Below are 20,775 nucleotides of genomic sequence, written 5' to 3'. Positions count from 1 at the left end.
GGGACTTGGACACGCCGCCAATATCCCGGGCCGGCAGACTGTGACCAGTGGGAGAGCGGACAGCAGAGACAAGGAGGAGAAGTGAAGGAAAGGAAGAGGATGGGGAGATGGGATTTAGAACAGATTTCACCTCTCCTTTTATATCAAAAAATCTCAACGGAAATAGAATATCAAAACCAACAGGTATGAGAATAACTATAAGGAAATCAGAATAAAAACTTTGAAGGTTCTTATTCATTTTCAAGGATTGATAATGCCGTATTTATGATACAAGCCAGAGGGAGACTGTCATCTCCACAGTGATCAGATGCAGGAACTGGGTGTCAAAATGTAAGTCCATCGCAACCAAGTGAATGTCGGAAGCCTTGACCATGTCATTGAATTATTGATGCCATGTTTTCTCTCCATTAAGAGAACGCGCCGATGGCCATCTGCAGTGTGCTTTAGTACATGGAAACATACATTGTGTGGAAGAAAACAATTCAATTATAGATAATCCAGTTTTTGTAGAAAATCCAAACAGGAATGACCCGATATCACTCACAGTACTATTCAACAAGTCTGTGCAGGGTCATCAATATCAAACCGGAAAAGGAAATCCTTGCTTGAGAATGAAGATAACAATGCATCACCACGAAGCAGGCCAGAGTCTCATGTGGTCTGGGTATTTCCCTCTTCGATTTCTCCCTCCATCTTCCCTCGCTCGTCAAGCGATTCTATCACTCGTACTAAATGTGATGGCCTCTCGAATGTTCAGCAAACTTCGGGAATTTGGCAGGCTGTAAATCCAGGGTGGTACCTGTCAATCATTAGCCGATGTTGCGGATATTCAGGTAAGCAAATTGCTTTAATTCATATTTGCGGTTTCCTTCTTTGCTAACATGATATTGTTTTCAGTCTCGAATTCCATAGAAACCCATCAAGCACAACCAGCTCTACCCACGAGGACCATCTGGACGTGTCAATTCAAACATGAGGTCTTCTAATCGGCCTTGTACATGGCAGACTCTGTATGTTCGAGACATCTGGTATGGCATCAACAGTAGTTTCTTCTAGTGAGTATTTAACCATTGCCAACATCTACGCTTGTTAACAGAGGTATTTCAGCAGGATTCAATGATCATATGGTGATTTTGAAGGGAGATCCTTGTGTAACTCAAATTTTGGCACTCCTTGGCTTGTTTATTGTTGCTGATGTCATTGTTGTCCAGATTATGCTTAGTGGCGCATTTTCTCTAAACGGGGCATATCAGGACGTTCGAAAACTCGGACCTTGGGGCCTGAAAATCCTGTGGGATGTGTTGAAATGTTAGTATGTTAGATTAAGCTTCATATTTTGATGTTGACTTTCTGCAGCCACTGTTCTCTCACAGTAGATGATCTGTACCATGTAGACTTTGTGATGATGCACCACTTCAAAGTGAAAACAATTGGAAGTACCTCAGTACGTCTTTTCACCCCATCTATCCCGTATACACTAATCTAAGTGTAACAAAGACATGGGATAATACACTCCGCCTTGCAGGAGATGAAACTCGTCAAATATTGTGCCGAGACGATGTATTGACATCCCGTGAGCGAGGGTGAGTGTGTACTACACCGCATCGCTAGCTTTACTAAGTTTGGCTTTCAGACAACAGTTTGTCATCCGTAGACCAAGGTAATGACAACTGTTATTGTCATGATCGCTAACTTAAAGACTTTCAGGCGTTGTCTGACATGAGGATAAACTAACGGAGGCCAGACCGTCTTTGAGTATATGGATCAATGTTCGGAGAGTGAAGTACACTACCGTTTAGGTTTTTTCAATGAAGTTCTTATGCATTCTTTCTTAGGTCCAGTTGTCAATTATTCAACCCTTACAGAGTGAATCCATTGTGTTTACCCAGTGTAAGTCATCTATGTTGGCCTTTATTGTGTCCTTCAAATGCTCATTTTCTATTAGTTTCGACCTCAAAAATCCCGAGATCAAACCTTGCGGAGCCAAACTTGTGGCATAGTACTTGGAGCTTTTCCGTGAGCAAACTTCTATTTATTATCATTTTTACTCAGCATTGCACCAAGATGATAGATCGGCGTCCGACAACCCAGAATAAGTAGTTCTATCATTGACAGGACTTATGGGTTCTATTTTTGTGCTGAGACAACGGATCTTTGTCTGGGGACAAAGATAAATGATGGTGCATTCGATTGAGGTAAACTAAAGTTTAAGTATCCTTTGTTGATATTGTTACTCGTCTGCTCTCCGCTCAAAGTTCAGTTTTTCAGTGATAAAACTCTCGAAGAGTCTGTTAGTCTTTTATTTAGGATTTCATCCTGTTTCAGATGCTCATCTTTTGACAGTTTTGAGCTCAAAAATTCCAAGGTCAAAACCTTGCAGAGCCAAACCGCTGAATTGTGCACTGCAAGGACAATTTTCGGACGTTTCAAACAACTTGCATGCTCGTTTTCAGTTCCAGTTCATGGTTTCAATTTTTTGCTGATTTCTTGCATGTTTTAGAGTCAAAATCAACTCAAAATACGAACGTTTAAGCCTTGCAGAACCAAATCAATGTGACAGTGAGTAAGCTTTCATTGAAGTTGATATTCCACTCATGATACCTTCTTAAGACTCATTGTCGACATTGGAGTTTGGACACGGAAACCTTGAAAAGCCAAACCTACGGTGAGTCTTCATTGCAGTGATTTTTGTTGAGATACACGCTGAATCAGTAAATTCACCGATTTTGTTACAACAAAAAACATCATAGACGTTCGCGCTGTTGCAACGCGTTACAACAATGTATTTTTTGTAATTACCGTCTAATATATATGATTGTCTTATGAAGCTTTCTAATCTACGTGTTGCAATGCATCCATTGCAACACTGTTGTAACATGCCATTTTCTGACCCTCCGCTCCCTTAAAACGACAAGCGTTGCAACACACCGCTGAACTCCGAAATTTTGCAGCCCATCTACACATCAACATATACCCATCCTCTAGCCCCTTTGCATTGCGTGTAATTGACAGTTTTGCTACAGAAATCTACGTCAGCTCTGCTTGAGACACACATCATTCAGAGCGTACCTTGGTTCCTTGGGCTTCGCCATTTCTTCCCGTCTTGCGCTACGTCTTGGATGGATAGGCAGCTCGGCATTGCGCCTTACCACATTGTCAATCATAACAAATCTGCACAATAAATGTACTCACTTGATACGCTTTGTAGTTGGCTCCTTTGGATGGCTAGAATCCGGACTTTTCCGTTTTATGCTTTCTCCCATCTCTTTGGATTGCTCGTTACCAGCTGGCGTGGTCTTCTTGGGGTGACCTCGGGCTCTCTTCGCCTTTACTGCCGTCCTCACCAGAGGTGCAGGTTCCAATAACTCTTCCACGATGGCGGGTGCTAAAGGGTTCTCTACGATAGGTTCTTCCACAACAGGTAGCACAAATTCTTCCGCCATGGGTGTTAGCGGGCTATCCTCATTACAAAGCTCTTCCACAATGGGTGGCAGAACTCCTCCATCAGGAGATTTTGTTGGATTCCTCTCAGGATCCCGTTCGGGTTGCGGAGTTGGTCGTCGCTGTGGTCGCATGCCCTTCAGCCAGTCGATCTCCTCATGCTCTCTGGCAGGAGAAACCTCTTTACGTGGAGAAGGTCGGCGTCGATTGGGGGACTTGGCCTTGGATGGCGATGACTTGACACTGGCGGCTTTCTCAGGGCTGGGTGGGAGAGACTTGGACGGCGATACAGGCATCATAGCATGGAACAATATAATGTCCGGATTTTGGCAAAATTGATCAACGAGTGCGAAGATGCCCATATAATCGAGGTCAGAGGCTTTCTTCAAGTGAACGGTGGAGGGAAGTGACGCCTTGATGTATTTGTTTGGGTTCGCAATGACATCATCCCATGGCACTGGACCTTCATTAACGCTTGCTGAATGTAGATGTTAGCGAATGTGAATACTATGATAAGGAGAAAACAACGGCTTACCCCATTGCGCATCAAAGAAGGAGGCTAAATGAGCTTGCACCTCCCTCAACGATAAAGACGACCAATCCAGTTTCGGAAAGATGACACCGCCTGACACGTCGACGTGCACTTGATGCGTCTTTGTAGCATCGGTACTGGTATCCCAATTATCTAAGGACTGTTCAGCTTTGAACATGTTACTGACAGTCGGGAACGGCGCTTACAGTGTATAGTCATGTTGCAGTACTGGCGCCAAGGATTGACAAACTGTGCTTGGAAGTCTGACACATACTTATCGAATGATACAGCATCGTCTGGACTGACAACGATACTAATGTGCCATAAGTGAGAACTTTGTAACATTCAGATCATGTAAACTCACCTGGCGGTCTGAAGACATTCATCTGCATTACGCACACCATAGAGAACCAGAAATGCCGCATTTCCAACTTGGTGCGCATCTGGACCCCTCAAATGATATAGAACAGAAGAGAGATCTCTGTTTAGCCTCTCTTGATTCCTATGCGACATCAGAAGCAGAAAATGTCGCAGGTCATGAATAGACTTACTGGTATATGCTACTGGGCTTCGAAGCCATCAGCGCCCTAGCCTGATCATCCCATTCTTTTTGCTCCTCTACTGATAGAGCATCCCATCTCTCTTTGAATCGGTTCTGCAGCAGACCTGCATGTTTCCTGCCACCAATACCATTCTCCTTCCGAAAGTCATTGACGTCCATGTTGACCTCATTCCTGATGCTTGAGATGAAAAGGGCATGTCCGGTAGGATCTGGCAAGTCGGAGAAGATGGTGTTGGAGTGGTCGTTTTTGGTGGATACTACGATGGGAATGGTGGAAGAGGTGGCAGATGGCCCGTCTGAAGACGTAGCCACACTCATTGATGGACCCGGCGTCGAAAAGTACTCATCGTAGATTCGTTTGTGCAGTTTGGCCAATTTGAAAGTACGAAATTTTCCCTTGAAATTCTGGCAATTAAGAATAAGTAGGACATAGTATATCAGCAGCGACCAACATACCGCATGATGAGTCTTCAGCTCTTTAGGTGTCTTGGTACTGTAGTCGAAGTTCTGCTCAAACTCCTTCATAAAACAACTGACAGCGTTGCTGGCATCTTTGTCATCTTGAGGCGCTGGCTGTCCTCGAGCTCTGGCCTTTCCACAGCCCAACATTGGAAGATACTCTTGCAGTTTCGCTTGGATCCAGGCCTCCTCCTCCGCAGGATACGTCGAAGCTGGTGCCATGGGTGCCAGTCAGAGAGAGAAGGCATGCCACCCATTTGCTGCTGCTTATAAGCAACACTGGAAGAGAAAGACAATGTTATCGATCTTTCAAAGGCAACTGCAAAGTCATACCAAAGATGATTCCAAGCCAGGCGCTGCAGAGCCAAAGCTCCACACGAGGAGCGGCTCGCCATTGTCTTGAGCTTTGACTTGGCTTTGAGTGTGCCAAAGCGCCTGAGTGCTTTGATCTAGAGGTCAAAGCATCAACATAGATCGCATCTCTTAAAAGAGACGGGGAGCTGCACTGACTGCATCATTTCGTTAACTTCTCATGTCTCTCACACTCGCCAATCTCCATGGAAAATACCCTCTTCATAGTCCGAAGGTCCTTGAGGAGGGGATCGAACAGAGCATCGCAGCGGAACTCGTCGAGTTGGTTGGTCCTGCTCCCGAAGTACAGCTCAGCAAGCATCCCCCCCACCCTCCAAGCATGCCAATCATATGCACTGCCGAAGGTCCCTACTTTGGGCAGTATTTTCAAACGGTTCGTCTTCGCCCCAACTTCAGATGGCCTGTGTATTGTTCTCATGAGTTTCATTTTCAGTGCAAAGATCCATCAGCTTCTCTGGTCTGCAGTACTCCAATACCCATCAGCCCCCCTTTCACTGGAGGTTCAGACTTGCTTACCCGTCTCCTTGAAATACGCGTGCAGATCCAGGCTCCAATGCCTACCAAAGTAACCATCTTACTGTGGGACGAAGTTAGTACCTTTTTGCTAGCAGGTTTTTCTGAACTGACTTGACTCATGCAGGATGGCATAGAACCATGTAGTTTTCTGGTGACTCCGAATCATGCAGGAAGGGTCCGCTTGTGTGACAATGCACAGCTCCTGAGGGACCACAATCCTCAGTTGACCGGTATCGAGGATTATTTGATTTATCGGGACAGCGAATGGATTGACATGGGCTGGGAGTCACCCGTTTTTGCTCTTCCTGGCAGTATGCTCTTGGTACGAGTGGCATCTGTACAGTGGCTCGACGGATTTGATGTGAACAAAGAATTTGTTTGACCGCATAGTACCTACAACCCTTTCAATTAGTTCCTGTACATCCGAAACGCGGACGACTCACCGCTCTACCTGTAGACCGAAATTAAGAGCTTACAATGCATTTTTGTCATATCGACTACTTATGAATATGATGACTGCGCCTATATGAATCCCCCCAAAATTCGTTTTCTCCGCCGTCCACAGATTTAACCAAGTTGGGCCGGTACCCGTACGATAAAATAATATGTCTCCTAAGTTACAATATGCTATACTGCTAGATTACATTATTGGGTATGGCAGTACAATTGGTATATTACATTATGAATTGATCTGTGTCAATGACGAGGCGCCTCCTCCCGTAGCTTTTGGCTGAACAGCATGTTGGTTTCCCTGGAAGACTCGCTTTCTTCCTCCAGGCATAGATCCGTGGATTCTAGGTGCAGTTCCTCTCCTGTCTGCTCATCTACCTGGCCCTCCGCAGGAGTGACTACGGCTACTGTCCACCAAGTCGGCATTTTCGGTGTTGCCCCTTTCTCATAGCGAATGGAGCGGACATATTTGCCAGTGTGCCGACCTTTGATCACAATCCAACATTCGTAATTGCGAGGAGTGGCGGGATGCATGGCTTCTACGAGCTCAGCAGAGACTGCTTCTATTTTTTTCTTGCCTTTACGGATGTAGCATTCCACTTGTGAACTGTTCCCGCCCTGATGAAAGACAAGAGTTTTCGCTTTGCCATTGACTTTGACGCACAATTCACGGCCTAGCAGTCACGGGTCTGTGGCCCAATGACCGTGGTGTTCATAGCCCAGATGAAATCGAGATCCGGAGACAGATGAGCTTTGTCCAGGGAGAGGGGGTGTCTTGGAACGGGGATCCCAGGCCGGATCAAGGTGGGAGGGCGGTGTCGCAGCCCTGTATCTGATGAAATGGCCCGGCTGGGTTTGGCCCAAGCGAGCCATGCGTTCTTCGGAGCCAGATTGCAGGAAAGACTGTCGAGGAAGAAAAGCCATCTGCGAACGCATAAGCGGCTGATGCAATCTCAAGGGGAGCTTGGTCCTGCAGAAGCTTTAGGTTGTTTCCACAGTTAGAAATGATGACACTCACTCGACCTGCAGAACATGTTCGTAGTCCACTGTATACTCTTTATTTGTTATTGCAGGGTCATACGTCTCTAGCACGATGATGAGACGCAGTCCGCTGTCGCTATCTTGGCCGCAAATCACATCCCTGACTGTGCCGATCTTGTTTCTGAGTGGATGCCCTGTTTGGAAGACAGCGACCTGTATCCCAATCCAAGGAGTCTCGCTGGTGGTTTTGATGGGATCTTTGATCTGTTCAAGGGCTTTCGATGTTTCCCCGATATCAAGCTGTTCACCCTGTCTACAAAGAAGTATTAGCACTATACCGAGGCGAGGGCTATGAATATATACCCCTCTATTGTAAGCTCTCCAGGAAGAAACATTCGAGGAAAGTCAGGCTCATCGTCTAATGTGACCATGACCATTGTAAGTCCTTCCTCGATGATGACATCTATCACCAACCCCCCTTTGCCCCCGAGCACCAGGCCATAACCCGCAATAACAATATGCTGCCCAATACAGCTAGCATTCGGTGCAGCTGTCGGCTTGAGAACATAGTCACTATAATCTTGAGTGTGTTGAGATTGACGCGAAACCAAATTTCTGGGGCGCTGGAACTCCTAGAAAATCATTAGTTAACTGCCCGCATTTGGAATCAGATAATACCAACCTCAATCTCCCCGTCAGGCCCTTTGGTCAGCGCCGCTATATGAAAATTCTCCACCGCTTGTACTATTCCTTTGCGACCCGATTCCAAGCAGACGATGAAATCACCAACAAGTATTCTTTTGACCAGGCAGCAGAAGGGAAATTGGTGTATGCCGGCGCCATTGTCTAGATCGACCGCCACGCCGACTGTGTTGACACTGCACACCACACCTGACCTATCGTATGGCGGGCCGGGTAGCTCCACAACGTCTCCAACCTGGAAATGCCATTCCATGGGACAAGGCACTCGGGATTCCGCCTGCAGGATAATGACATGCTGGCTTTGCATAAATAAAGCCAGAGTTGAAACGGATATCGTAGTTGCAGGCACAAGAGAGTGAATTTCGCATTCTAGGATCAGTAAACCATGGTCGTATTCACTATCTGGACGTTTCCGGGACGTTTCCAGGCGTATTTGCCGTGTTGTTCCCAGCCGGTCTAGCGTTCGGGTGGAATCCCATAGAGATAGTGAGCTGTTCTTTCTTTTGTCTTTCTGGGGTACGTGTCGGTGCTCGTGGGCATAGAAACAGGGAACGACGAGGACTTCTGCACCCCAATCATAGATTTCACGCACACAACCCACGTCGTTGCGATATGGGCCTCTCGTGACTACAACCCAGTCGCCTTGTTGAGGGTCAGGCTTGCCCTGTTGCATCGTCTGAATGGAGGACTCTTCCCCATCCGAGATTTGTTCCAGAATGGGACAGCCGTTGGTGGTGACGACGCTAAACGAAGAAGAAAGTAGCGATCTGAGTGCAGGATTAACATATTGACAATCCAAATACACCCATTGAGGGATGAGGGCCAGGCAAAAGGCTGCTATGAGACAATGTTCGGGTGTATTGTAATGTCTGAGGCGAGATACCAGATGGTCTTCTGTATGTTTCTGAAACGTGGTTGAGTTCTGATTCACATACAACACAGCAAAGAACTCACCTTCACGTGAACTCTCCAGAGCTGACCACGGGAGCGTACCACCCAAGGACCATCCACAGGGTCGGTATTACGTGCATTCAAGTCGGTGTCAATGCGCCGACATTTCCTAGCACGTTCCATTACGGCTGACACAAGGTCCTCTAGTTCTTCCGCGGTAGGATCTTCACTTCCATGACTGAAAGTCGCTATTGAAGACTGGGTGGTATCATTGGAGTCATCGATAAAATCTGGAGGATGTCAAAACTGTAATAGAGAAGAGTACGAGCCAGCAGTCAAACCATCAATATCATCTGCCTCTTCTCCTTCGTCAGACACGCAATCATTGTCCTTGAAGGCTTCCAAATCCACAAAACCACAATAGTTATACCACTATGATCAGTCTTTAGGATGTGGAATGTATGCAAGGGGTGGATGTATACTCACCTGGGAGCCATGCCTAGACGTCATGATGCTACTTATCAGCAATGATTATGCTCTTAGGGATCACTCTTGCCTGAGCAGCAGAAGCAAATGGATTTCATAGTACTACTGTCCTCATGCGAGCTATGACAATCACCGAGCGTGGTGATAGTTGGAGAGCAAGCGAGAAAGCGTGAGAAAGTGATGCCAAGCAGCTGATACCAGTCCACGATTTTGCTGTCGTCCGAACATCCTCAGGTTTTCGGACGATAGTAATTTTGGGGCCCGATAACCTAGGTGGAAAAAGTTTCCCACACCTCTTCTTCCTCTCCTTCCGTCCACCATGTGCCTCACCCTAGGCAACGGGCTCTGGCCTTGGTTCCTGCTGGTCGGACCCCACAGGTTTGTCCATCATTTGATTCTCTTCTTGGTCTGATTTTGCTATGAACAGGAACCATGTTGTTCTTTCATTTTTTTTTGTTTTTTGCATGCGCATTATCTTTGATACAACAACGCGAGGCGATGCAGCGCTTTGACCATGGTACATCGACCCCTGCCCTGCCTCTCGAATTGTCTTTGAAGTATGATACAGTACTGGACCATGGCTTTGACCAAGGGTATCCATCAGTGGGTAAGCGCAGTCTCGCACCTATAAAACTTTGCGTTTCCAACCTAGAATATCCAGATCACTCAAACTCATGCCTTACTTCCCTCCCAAACACTATGTCAAAACTATCTACGCCTTCCATGTCCGATTGGCCATGGGCAATCTTGCACTCACTGCGGCGGAGTATAACGACCTAATGCAGTGCAAGAAGAAGGGATTCCACCGACATACTACCGTAATGAATGGACCCAATATTGGCAAGCAGTGGATTTATGTGCGTCTACCTTACCTCCGAGTCCTGTAGAGGACCTGATTTTTTCTCCCAAGTGTAATGATGGCTGCCGCCCTATCACTTTGTTGGAAGCAACCCCCGACGAGCAAATCGAGCTTGCTAAGATTGTCGCTGAAGATAAGGATGCTTCGCCATGCTCAGTCTCTGCACTGTCAACCCTGGTTAAGAAGCGAAAAGTGCAGTATGAGAGGGCCTCGAAGAGATTAGCAGCCGCAATCGACAATATGCTTGATGTCGAACGTGCGTGTACTCACTTGTGTGGTGATACGTGTTAGCTGAGTTTCGTTCAGACGCCAGTCGAAGTGTTGTTGCACGCTCCGGGGAGCGAGTCCGCAAAGCAGATGAACATTTGGATGTTGTCAGGGCCCTCCACGTCAATGCAATAGCGGCTTTGCGTGTGGCTCAAGAGGCTTGGCAGCATCTAGAGGAACTTCAGCATTGTACCAGTTAGTCTTTGCTTTGTTTATCGTCTTAAGTTGCTCATTCAGTGTAGGCGACAAAGCACTTTGCCAATACCTTGTTCGTGCTGGTCTTGCCACTGGACTGCGAGGTGATCAGCGTCGGCTTTATATTAGCGCCCAGATGAAAGAGATGGGGGTGACGGGTGCTCTAGTTGGGGAGCCCATATCTGCCCGTGTTACACGAACAAGCTCACGGTCCGCTGCTGGTGAGTGAGCTCCAAGTTATGGAGAGTACGAGTATCTGACCGATTTCATTAGGTGTGCAGGATGACGGCACAGCAGCTGCTCAGACGTGTCAGGGGACGCCTTGGAGAGCAAGACCACCTCCGTTGGCAACACCTCCAACCACTGTTACCAGGAAGGGAAGGAAACGAAATATGTCTGACGTCATGCGCTCTGAGATGGTTGACGGTGTGGAAATAGTGTACGCTCGCATCAACGGCGTCCAGACTATTGGAGAGCCACGCGAGTCATCTCCCGAGGGCCAGGCGAGGCCTTCCAAGCGTGCTCGGATTCGATAGTTGTATACAATGCCATATTTCTGTATATCAATCTACCTATAGTTTTTTTTTATTGAAAATTTATACATTGCTTCTTAAGAAAAATAAGTAAATAATTAATGCTCAAACTTGCCAAAGTGGGTCATTCCCGTCCTTTGCATACCTTGATATTTATTATTCAGATATTATAGGCCCTGTTCACTCTGCTTTGCCATGGGGCCTAGGAGACGAGTGCGAGCTCTACCGAAAGGCGCAAACGTCAGTGTCCAATCGCATGTAACGATGCAGCCCTCGATGCACCAAACCTTTTCAGGGGGAGGCCCAGGGTCGATGACATTGGGAAAGCCGTGGTTGGAGGAGACAGGAGCGGAATCATGGCCAACGACCGCAAGCAGCAGTAACAAACGTGAGCGGGAGCCGTCGCTTGTAGACCTTGAAACTGAAGGAGACGATGATGATCCCCGCCTCCATGAGGTACATGATGACGACGCGGCTGGGAACGAGGCTCCCAAGAGCAAACAACAGAGAATGTTTGAACAAGTGAGCAGTCCAAACTTGTTTTCTTTCCATCTAATATTTTTCTAGGGGGTATCAGCCATAATGCAAGAATTTCAGCCGGAGTTCGACCGTATACTGGAATACATGCTAGCGAGCGAGGGTGATAGCAGTATTGGTGATCCATGTGCCTGCAATCGGGATGACGCCGTGCGGCTGTACATGTGTCATGATTGTCAACACTACGAACCATCCTGCCGGCAGTGTTTCCTGGATTTTCATGGCGGGCGGAATCCGTGGCATTGGGCTGAAGAGTGGAATGGAACTCACTTCGTACGGCGAGACATTGCTGAGCTGGGACATGTTGTGACCATTGGCCATGATCGCCATTCCTCGCCACACTGCCACTACGCGTTGGAGTATACACCTATCGACTTCACTCTTGTGCATATCAATGGGGTTCATCAAACATGGGTTGTTTTCTGTCAATGTCCTGGCAAACCTGGCAATCATTTTCAGAACTTGTTGGAAAGTCGAATCTTCCCAGCCACGAGGAATAAACCCAGGACGGGTTTTACGTTTGCAGTGCTAAGAGATTTCCACCTACACACGCTAACGTCCAAAAAATCGTCATATGATTATATTGAAGCTGTGAAACGCCAAGGAAACAATGCCTTTCCCCAGGATTGTCCAGTACGTTGCAATATGTCATAGATGGCGCGTTGAAGCCTAATCATTTACTAGGATGTGTACCGGCAATTTGTGCGTGTTCAAAGAATATGGATAGCACTCACAATGAAGAAACGAAGCAGGCAAGCTCATGGAATTGATAAGCATTTTCCACAATGCCCTGCTGGGTTCGTCGTGGTACCATGCTTTGCTTGTCCAGAGTGGGGCTTCAACGTGTCGGATCTGATCATGGACACCGTTTCAGAAAAAATGATGTGAGTCTTTGTCCTTGGCATCATGTAGAGTCACTGATGGAGGGATAGACATTTGGTTCAATTCACATTCATGCAAGATGGGCATTTTGGGCTGCAAAGATTCCGGAAAGTGGACGACCCTGATGACATATCTATTGTGACGGGAACAGGACTTTTCCCGATGGACAAAGCTTATAACGAGTACATTGAAAAAGTTGTGGCCACCTCTGATGAGGTAGGTATCCTCCGAGCAGTATTCGTGGTATTAACGTTTTCTTTTGTCAGAAATCCACCTGTTCTCAGTTCAATGCCATCGAGATGCAGAACAAGATGAAGTTTAAAGGATGCGTCATAACGGGAGTCATTGCCGTGGAATGCGGTCGGCATTGCATCTTCATTTCCATGGTCGATTTGCATAAGGGTGAATGGTGAGTAACATAGTGGTGGTAGGGGATGGTTAACATTCCTGATGTTAACTACATTCCAGGTTCGCCAATACGGACTTCTGTTTGGCCTTCGCCCTGAGTCGATATACAAACGAGCAGAGTCTGAAAGCAGCCAAGTATTTTCGTCGGATCATCCTGACTTATGATATCGCATGCCAATACCACGCCAAGCTCAAGGAACGTTTCACTGAGTGTTTTTTGCAGATTAGTGACATTGTTGACATCATCAATTGCTTGGTACCGAAGATGCACCTCGACGGACACATTGATAATTGCAAGTACCGCTTTTCTTTGAATTTTTTCAAGGGCGCAGGGTGAAACCACGGCGAAGGGATCGAACAGAGCTGGGCCAAGTCTAAGCAGTCCGGCGGGAGCACGCACCAGATGAATCATGGGCACCGACATGACAAATTGAACAATTATCATAATTTCTGGAACTGGTGTAAGGTCCAGAAAATGAGTAAGCTGTTTGATTTATAGCCGAACATTTCTAATGCTATTTGTTAGGTGAATCCCTATTCAACAACATTATCAAGGGATGTGAGCAGCTCGCCAAAATCGTCGAGTATTTTCTGGGTCTATGCATCATGCGGGGCAAGGCAAATGTCAATTTGTGGAAGGAAGAGTCAACCAAGCCCAGATGGAACGAAAAGACGAAGCAATGGGAAAGTCCTTATCGTCTGAATGTGCAGAAATGTACGTGTTACCCTTGTATGGTTGTAATAACCGGATCTCACATTTTGTCTTGTAGTTCCCACTCAAGCCGACGTATTCACGAGTCTCCTCGAACAAGAACGCACAATAGAACAAACAGGCATGGGTGCCCACAAGAAAAACCCGGCCATCCATTGTGTAGACGTAGGGATTAAACTGCAAACAAAGCAGTGAGTGTTCAATGGTTATATTGTCTAGATAAGACAAGCTAATATCCGGAGTAGGCGTGATCTTGCCACCGCCATCAGAAAAGGGGACATTTTGACCGAAGAAATCCGACTAGCCCGTCGCAACCTATCGGCCGAGATTCGGCGTTACCGCAAAACACAGCTCCAGCAGATGCCAGACCTTGGTGACATCATTGCTGCGAGGAAGGAAGAGGACAAGGACATAAAGGAGAATGTCAAAGTGGAGAACGAGTGTTTGTTCCTGCCAGTCAGACCTGGCACATTCAGAAATGGAGATCGGTGGCCTGAAGAAGTTTGCAGACATCGAGTATAAACTCCGGGAAGGCCAAGCGAATGAGGCCATCATGATGCTCTCAAACAGCATTATCCACTGCATGTTGTTGAATGACACATGACGGCTGCCACTCCCGTGGAGTTACGATGAATCTACGTTCATTGAAATATATCAATGGCATTGCCAAAAAGAAGAATGGTTATGCTGCAGCCTATCGTCAGGCTCGTATCGCGTTGTTGCACCTTTCCAACACTGAGGAATTGGAAGATTTTCCGAAGCTGGAAGCAAGTGATCTGTACGCTAAAAACGCGGCGGGAGCTTGAGGTTTGGGCGAGGGATCTGTAACGGATAGCTGGATATGGACCTATGGACGGCTGAAGGGAATGTCAGATATTGAGAAGAATGACTTCCGCCAAGCAAGTAAGTGATCGTTCGTGTTCTCGAATAGAATTTAACAGAAATTTCTGCCAGCTTTCAAGGTTCAATGGTTTCGAGCACGAGCTGACATGGATTGATGGATAGAAGAGGTGGAAATATTAGAGGAAGAGTTTCGGCATTTCATTCGGGCCTGCGACAAAATGCATCAGGTCTGGAAGGATATGTCCGAAGAGGGACCGAAACACTATACGTCAGTTGCGGGGTATCGTGTATACGCCATTGAGAAGTCGACAATGTACAAGACAATGGGAGAAAGAGCCAGAAAGGTGTTTGCCGAGTGTGGCGGTGGTTGGCCAGCCAAAGATGAAGATCTATCATCATACAGTCGAAGGGAGGCGACCGACTATGGAGGTCGACTGGGAAATGGTGGAAAGTGAGAGCCGTGAGGATGAAGCAGAGAAAAGCAAGTTGATTGAAGAGACATTTAGAAGTTTCGAGGAGGGAGTATAATCAGACAAGGTTAGGTCCCATTTTAATTATCAGTACACTTGCACTAATGACGGGCCGGTCGCCAGAATAGCCGCCGGAATTATCCCGAGCACGTGTCGTGGCTGTGTGGAGTGGGCGCTTGGGTAAACAGGTGGGCGTTTCTAATGTGATTGTGATTTAGCTGACTGACAAGAATTATTTTAGACTGTATGTACAAAATAATAGTATGAATATAATACAAATTGCATGCCTAGACTTCCTATTATCAAGAAATATTGAGATTGTGCCATGCAAGGCCGATATAACCATGACTAGTGATTTAACTGTGAGTGGATGCTGATGCCAATGATTGAGAAAAAGAGTACTTACGTTGATCTCAGACGACGAAATGATAGTCTACCCTGAACGCTCCGACCGACAGCTGAACGTCCCCACCAACAATGTTCACATCACCATTGTCTAGAACCGTGAGTTCGAGGACGACAGATACAGTGCTGCCCGAAATCGTATCCCAGGGAGACGCTGAGGTTTCCCCTCGAGAGAACAACCTCTACCCTCAACATGGAACCATCCGGGTTGATGTAGCCAACGACAGTGACCTGGCTGCCCAAGCGTGCGAAGGTAACACGCTGTGGGATGGATTCCTCGGTGTCCCGTGTCAAAGTAGTTGGTGAGGCCGGTTGCGCATCAGAAGGGACTGACGAGGGATTGTCGCTGCACCGACTGTTTGAGACAAACCGAAGTAAAAGTGAAAGATCTAACACATACAGTACCGCTTGTTGGGTCGAGCGAATTACTTGGTGTTCGTCGGTGGAGTTACTCATGTTTCTAGGAGACCGTGAGTTCAAGATATGACAAAAAAAATCGGGCACATACCTGGCGAAGAGAGTCAATCATCTGCGAGGACGATGGCGGACGATGATGGAAACGACGAAAGGTACGGGCATGGGAGTCGTATGCCGCTGGCACGTGGGGTCGTCGCAGGCTAAGCTTGTTGGAAGCTCTTTTGGCGGGGAGGTCCTTGCACCTCCCACAGAGACATCTCTTTCGTAAGTCTGTTCAGACCTATATTGCGATATGTTATCAAAATTAATTGACGAATTGACTTGATGGACATGGGACTAGAGACAGTCCAGGCACGGTCCATGTGGTGGCAGTGCAATGCCTGTTGCTAATTGAAAAGCCACCGACGCGTAGGGGCTTTGTCTTGACCACAATCTCCTACCTGTGCTCTACCACTACTAAGTGACGAACAACTCCTTGTATCCTCTACTATCGACAACTCAAGAGACGTCTACCCCTTCGAAGTCATCTCTCGATGAGGCCGCCCTCGTTCTATTCATTGTTGCCACATCTTGGCTTGGTGGCACAAGGAAGGGCGCGATTGTAGATTGGGTGAGCGACTATTACAGGCCTCTTTTAGAGGTATTATGTGATTGGTAGTGATCACGGCGGTCGGACGTTGCTGCTCGCGCCCAAGCGAACTCAATGTACCCACGGTGGTGGTTGCGTCGGACCGTATTGCAAGCCAAAAATGAGATGTTGCAACGGACGGGCAGTGTTGCAACAAGAAGCAGGTATGGGATTGAAGGTTTTCTCTTTCTAAGTTACATACAAATAATTTCACGTTACAACGCATTGCAACACGTAGAAGTAGCTTGCATACATTGTAACTATTGATAAATACACGAAATTATTGTGTTGTAACATGTTGCAACAGGCTGAACGTCTAAGACGTTCTTGGGTTGCAACAAAACCCATGAAAAGTCAGGCTGAATGTTTTGAAGTCGATTTCGGACTCAACAGTGGTGGGGGTCCAGCATCAGCAAGTTTCTGTTCTGGATTCTTCAAGGTGATATGTTTAACTGATAATGGCTCATAGTTAACTTGGCTGAAATTCGGCAAGTATTGGCAAAGTCTTTTTTTGAGTTTACTATGAGATTGAGGTGTAGCGGTCAGAAGGAATGACAGCGGGGTCCTAGTACTGTGAATAGCTGACCTGGGCAGGTCCCAAGACGGGCAATTTTTTTATGACCTTGAAAGAGGAGAAAAGAGGGCATGGTTCCGCTCATGCATGTTGATAATGTAATCAACACACCTCAACTTGCAGGTCGCCCACAAATGTGGAGATACGAAAATAAGTAGTTGTTTTCAGACACGGGATCCATTCCTAAGCTGGCAGTCTCCAGGTCCTGACATGCCATCACTTGCTCAATCAGGCAATTCATATCCAGGCCAAAAATCGGCCTCGTCATCCCATTCCAGTCAGTCGCGTTTATGGGCATAATAACATGCAAAAATTCACGTAGGTGCAAGTCGTGTTTTTCCGGTTGCAAGTTGGTTATTAGCCCCCAGGTTTGATTGTATCCTTCCGCAAGTTAGTATTTTTTTTTTCGCAAGTTTGCTGTTAGCTATAGCTTCAGAATAAGTATGCCTAGGCTGAAATATACAAATCTCTGTCCAGCTGTCAGGGTACCCGGCATTGGTTATGAACCATAGGAATGTCAACATTCTGGGAAGGAATACAATACCTACAGTCCTACGCTGTTCAGCTGGCCATGTCGCGAACTCCTTGAACCCTCTGGAATATCATTCTCAGTGCGCCCCACTGAGCTCAATCTATCGCTGTCTGGCAGTATTCCGAGCATTCAAATCTATAGGGGAGTGAATCTGAGTGATGAGTCAGTGGACTGTCTAAACTGAGAGGCATTGAATCCAGAGATTAAACACCGAATGGAAATGTATCTGAGTCCATCACTTGAAAAAGCGATGGAGAAGTAGGTAAAGCAGATGAATAGGATGCTGAAGGAATTCAGGCCATTACAACAATAGCAGAATGACTGGTGTCAAGCACCGAAATAATGTCGGCTGGTTCAGCTACCTCGTCCCGCTCTAAACTCATGCCGCCAGATCTTATTCAGAGATCTATGATAACAACTGATGCGGATGTGTATATCACTTTTAGGAAAACACTTGACTTGTGGGAGGAAGTGAACTTGCACACTCAAAAGTAACTTGCGACTGGAAAAGATAACTTGCGTTTATCCGATTTTTTGCACGCTATTATGCCCATACACATTGTGGTCAGTCATTTTCCAACACCAAGACATGGGATGCATTCATGATATTCGCAAGGCCTCTCTGGCTCTCGTCCTGAAAAGCATGTATATTATTGGCATAAAATACCCAACTTCTCTCCCAGACTCGAACTTTCCATGCGGTGAAAAGAGATGTTGTCCTTGTGCATAGAACCTGTATGCCTTGTCCAAAGAGGAGTGGATAACCTCACCACTTACATGAAAGCTGTTCTTGAATTTTAGAAATGTCGCATCAAAATGCAGTGCTCATTTGTCACTAGAGTGAATGTATTTAGGTAACTTTTCAGTCGAAGACAAAACATGTATTGATATAAATGAGTCTCTCAGATACTAACAACACTATTAAGTGAAATTTAGAACTTCAATTGGGTGAAATCCTACATCTGTAAGCAACAATATTTCTAACTGCACATAGTGGCCTTGTAAACCACCTTTGCGAAGCACTAGGAATAATGTCAGCATGAATTTCACATTAAATGTGCATAACATACGTTATAATTGTCGGCATTGACAGCTTGTTCAACAGGAAGAAGTGCCCAGTCATTAGCGCAGCCATAGATGACATCGATGGTTTCGGAAGTTGCATGGGTAAGCTAGATAACAGAAACCATCAACTTGTCGATCAACGTACATCCAGAATAGCTCATAGTTCTGTCAGCAGTAAAGGTGCTGTCAACTGTACCAAAACAAAGACCCGGACTAGAATCCAAGGAGTAAAAGGGATTGCAGAAGTAAATCTAGCACCAACAAACGGTCCATCAGATCCTGTCAAACATATGCCTATGGTGGAAATACGTACATCTGAATCAGGTAAGACAGTATACACAATGATACCTGGCTGAACTCCACATGAAACGAATGGATCCGTGCAGTCTATCCTGCAGGAATTTGAGAGGTTGAAAAAGAGGGTAGATGGAAATGGTGTACGTCCTTGTGTTAGATGCTTCATTTGCGACTCTATCAAACACTGTGCGAACCATGTCTGTCAGCATAGTGCCGAAGTAAGAAGTGTAAAGAGAATCATCACCATTCAATTCAATATAAGAGGACGCCGATGAAGCTATACTTTTTGCCCCAATATAGCTGAAGCATATGTGAGAGATGTGAATGCCAGAAATGAGGAACACATATATACCAACCTTGCATCGATAATGTGCGCTTTGGTACTGTTAGTACAGATATCAACCACACAGGTATTCAGGACAGGAAAAAGATCATGCTTGGTCAAGTCGCCAGAGATGTTCATATCGACAGAGCTAGACAATACCGAAACCTTATCAAGGCTCGCCCCATCGGTGACTCTAGGTTCCGGACTAGTGATATAGAAGGACATCACAGGTGTGAACATGAATGTTCCTGGACGAGCTGAAGCAAAGTCAAACAGTGCCGATACTTTGTAACGAGAATATAGGATTAGCAAAAATCAATCAGTAGGAAATATACTCCTTACGATCATGTTCCGCAGTAACCAATTGTCCAGGAGGGATGACCGCAAACACAGAATCATTAGTGTCCTTCAAAGAAACCGAGATCTGCAGGAAACATGGATAAGTGAATTAGGGGCATGGTGAAAGTATACAGGAGAACGCCACCTTGATCCCAGTGAAGTTAATGGTCTCTCCATCCTTGGTGACATTGAAAGAAGCATGTCATCCAAAATTGTCCCGTACTTCAGGATCTTGACCGACTCTGAGCCAGCGTTGGCTACTCTTGAGCAGTGGACCGGGGTGTACGTGGAGGGAAGGCATGGTTGTGAGAGGAAAAGGATTCTATAGAATATGTATGAGTATGAAGTATATCTATAGGTATGATTAGCAATAGTATAATAGAAATATAGTGAGTATACATGTACATCTCAGCTTGAAGACGTTGGTTGAACGCTGAGATGCCACGATAAAAAAAATAGACTAATCAGGTATGTACCAGTAATCTAAATATAGTCCATGGCTTGCGGTTAACGCTCGCCATGCTCAACACTCCCCCTCAAGCCTAATCGCTAGCCATCCGAAGGAGCAAGACCCATCAGCGCATGAAATCGGGCAAGTTTGACATGTTTCAAGGACTTGGTGAACGCATCCGCAATCATGTCGTCCGTTGGGCAGTACTTGATGGAACTCTGTGACCTGGAGACTGTTTGCCTAATGAAATGGAACTGCACATCGATGTGCTTTGTTCATGCATGGTACATGGAGTCTTTTGAGAGTGTGATTGCCCCTTGATTGTCACAGAATAACGTCGTTGGGGTGGCGATTGGGTGGATGAGTTCCTTGAAGAGTTTGCGGAGCCATATCAGCTCCTTTGATGCATGCATCAGGGCAACGTATTCAGCCTCAGTGCTGGAGAGGGTGATGATAGGCTGTTTCTTGGAGCTCCAGGATACGATTCCATTCCCTACGAAGAAGGCATACCCTGAAATTGAGTGCCTGTGCATCTGCTGAGCCCAGTCTGTGTCGGAATAGCCTGTAACATGCGTGCTCTTTCCTCCTAGGGTGAGGCTATAGTCTCGAGTTCCCTTTAGGTATTTGAAGACTCGTAAAACTGC

At 46.3% G+C, this 20,775-nt stretch overlaps 8 protein-coding genes across 8 annotated transcripts; 5 read left to right on the top strand and 3 right to left on the bottom strand.

The window, feature by feature from the left end:
- Window positions 1-623: 623 nt before the first annotated feature.
- On the top strand, window positions 624-2,669 carry EV420DRAFT_1486599 (uncharacterized protein; the record flags this gene model as incomplete). The annotated part of the gene is made up of 11 exons (XM_060470423.1): window positions 624-734; window positions 792-833; window positions 913-1,010; window positions 1,097-1,151; window positions 1,212-1,312; window positions 1,357-1,444; window positions 1,498-1,583; window positions 1,836-1,890; window positions 1,946-2,016; window positions 2,501-2,559; window positions 2,611-2,669. 11 exons carry the CDS (start codon window positions 624-626, stop codon window positions 2,667-2,669), a joined length of 825 nt encoding a protein of 274 aa, XP_060323028.1.
- A 287-nt stretch (window positions 2,670-2,956) lies between these two features.
- On the bottom strand, window positions 2,957-5,216 carry EV420DRAFT_1486598 (uncharacterized protein; the record flags this gene model as incomplete). Its single annotated transcript, XM_060470422.1, has 8 exons — window positions 2,957-3,017; window positions 3,070-3,144; window positions 3,193-3,919; window positions 3,977-4,126; window positions 4,180-4,286; window positions 4,338-4,475; window positions 4,525-4,940; window positions 4,992-5,216. The coding sequence occupies 8 exons, from the start codon at window positions 5,214-5,216 to the stop codon at window positions 2,957-2,959; spliced, it is 1,899 nt and encodes a 632-aa protein (XP_060323027.1).
- A 310-nt stretch (window positions 5,217-5,526) lies between these two features.
- EV420DRAFT_1651305 (uncharacterized protein) lies at window positions 5,527-6,264 on the top strand (the record flags this gene model as incomplete). The annotated part of the gene is made up of 3 exons (XM_060478534.1): window positions 5,527-5,739; window positions 5,800-5,955; window positions 6,007-6,264. The coding sequence occupies 3 exons, from the start codon at window positions 5,527-5,529 to the stop codon at window positions 6,262-6,264; spliced, it is 627 nt and encodes a 208-aa protein (XP_060323026.1).
- A 257-nt stretch (window positions 6,265-6,521) lies between these two features.
- On the bottom strand, window positions 6,522-9,416 carry EV420DRAFT_1735980 (uncharacterized protein; the record flags this gene model as incomplete). The annotated part of the gene is made up of 8 exons (XM_060480025.1): window positions 6,522-6,985; window positions 7,037-7,302; window positions 7,351-7,626; window positions 7,677-7,945; window positions 7,996-8,919; window positions 8,970-9,196; window positions 9,248-9,338; window positions 9,393-9,416. The coding sequence occupies 8 exons, from the start codon at window positions 9,414-9,416 to the stop codon at window positions 6,579-6,581; spliced, it is 2,484 nt and encodes an 827-aa protein (XP_060323025.1). The 3' UTR covers window positions 6,522-6,578.
- Window positions 9,417-10,066: 650 nt separating this feature from the next.
- Window positions 10,067-11,249, top strand: EV420DRAFT_1735977 (uncharacterized protein; the record flags this gene model as incomplete). The annotated part of the gene is made up of 5 exons (XM_060480024.1): window positions 10,067-10,249; window positions 10,303-10,507; window positions 10,558-10,713; window positions 10,761-10,934; window positions 10,987-11,249. 5 exons carry the CDS (start codon window positions 10,067-10,069, stop codon window positions 11,247-11,249), a joined length of 981 nt encoding a protein of 326 aa, XP_060323024.1.
- Window positions 11,250-11,813: 564 nt separating this feature from the next.
- EV420DRAFT_1279905 (uncharacterized protein) lies at window positions 11,814-13,078 on the top strand (the record flags this gene model as incomplete). Its single annotated transcript, XM_060468174.1, has 4 exons — window positions 11,814-12,416; window positions 12,468-12,667; window positions 12,716-12,899; window positions 12,932-13,078. Coding segments are annotated over 4 exons (1,134 nt in total), but the record flags the coding sequence as incomplete, so codon positions are not given.
- Window positions 13,079-13,485: 407 nt separating this feature from the next.
- EV420DRAFT_1207703 (uncharacterized protein) lies at window positions 13,486-14,458 on the top strand. Its single transcript, XM_060466355.1, has 4 exons — window positions 13,486-13,552; window positions 13,600-13,788; window positions 13,844-13,976; window positions 14,031-14,458. Exons 1-4 carry the CDS (start codon window positions 13,549-13,551, stop codon window positions 14,305-14,307), a joined length of 603 nt encoding a protein of 200 aa, XP_060323022.1. The 5' UTR covers window positions 13,486-13,548; the 3' UTR covers window positions 14,308-14,458.
- A 4,093-nt stretch (window positions 14,459-18,551) lies between these two features.
- On the bottom strand, window positions 18,552-19,981 carry EV420DRAFT_1735974 (uncharacterized protein; the record flags this gene model as incomplete). The annotated part of the gene is made up of 10 exons (XM_060480023.1): window positions 18,552-18,676; window positions 18,725-18,826; window positions 18,865-18,875; window positions 18,928-18,970; window positions 19,033-19,111; window positions 19,161-19,316; window positions 19,373-19,625; window positions 19,684-19,765; window positions 19,826-19,858; window positions 19,904-19,981. 10 exons carry the CDS (start codon window positions 19,979-19,981, stop codon window positions 18,635-18,637), a joined length of 879 nt encoding a protein of 292 aa, XP_060323021.1. The 3' UTR covers window positions 18,552-18,634.
- Between the last annotated feature and the right edge of the window lie 794 nt (window positions 19,982-20,775).

The sequence above is a fragment of the Desarmillaria tabescens genome (assembly GCF_030435595.1).
Source record: "Desarmillaria tabescens strain CCBAS 213 chromosome Unknown EV420scaffold_94, whole genome shotgun sequence".
Classification (NCBI taxonomy): domain Eukaryota; kingdom Fungi; phylum Basidiomycota; class Agaricomycetes; order Agaricales; family Physalacriaceae; genus Desarmillaria; species Desarmillaria tabescens.
The sequence above is the reverse complement of the archived record's forward strand: the minus strand, read 5'-3'. Positions and strand labels throughout refer to the sequence as shown.

Bases quoted from the DNA above. Each gene is read 5' to 3' on its own strand.
- EV420DRAFT_1207703 (XM_060466355.1), top strand. The intron at 13,789-13,843 runs GTACGTGTTACC...TTTGTCTTGTAG, and splicing joins TCGTCTGAATGTGCAGAAAT to TTCCCACTCAAGCCGACGTA. The intron at 13,977-14,030 runs GTGAGTGTTCAA...TATCCGGAGTAG, and splicing joins ATTAAACTGCAAACAAAGCA to GCGTGATCTTGCCACCGCCA.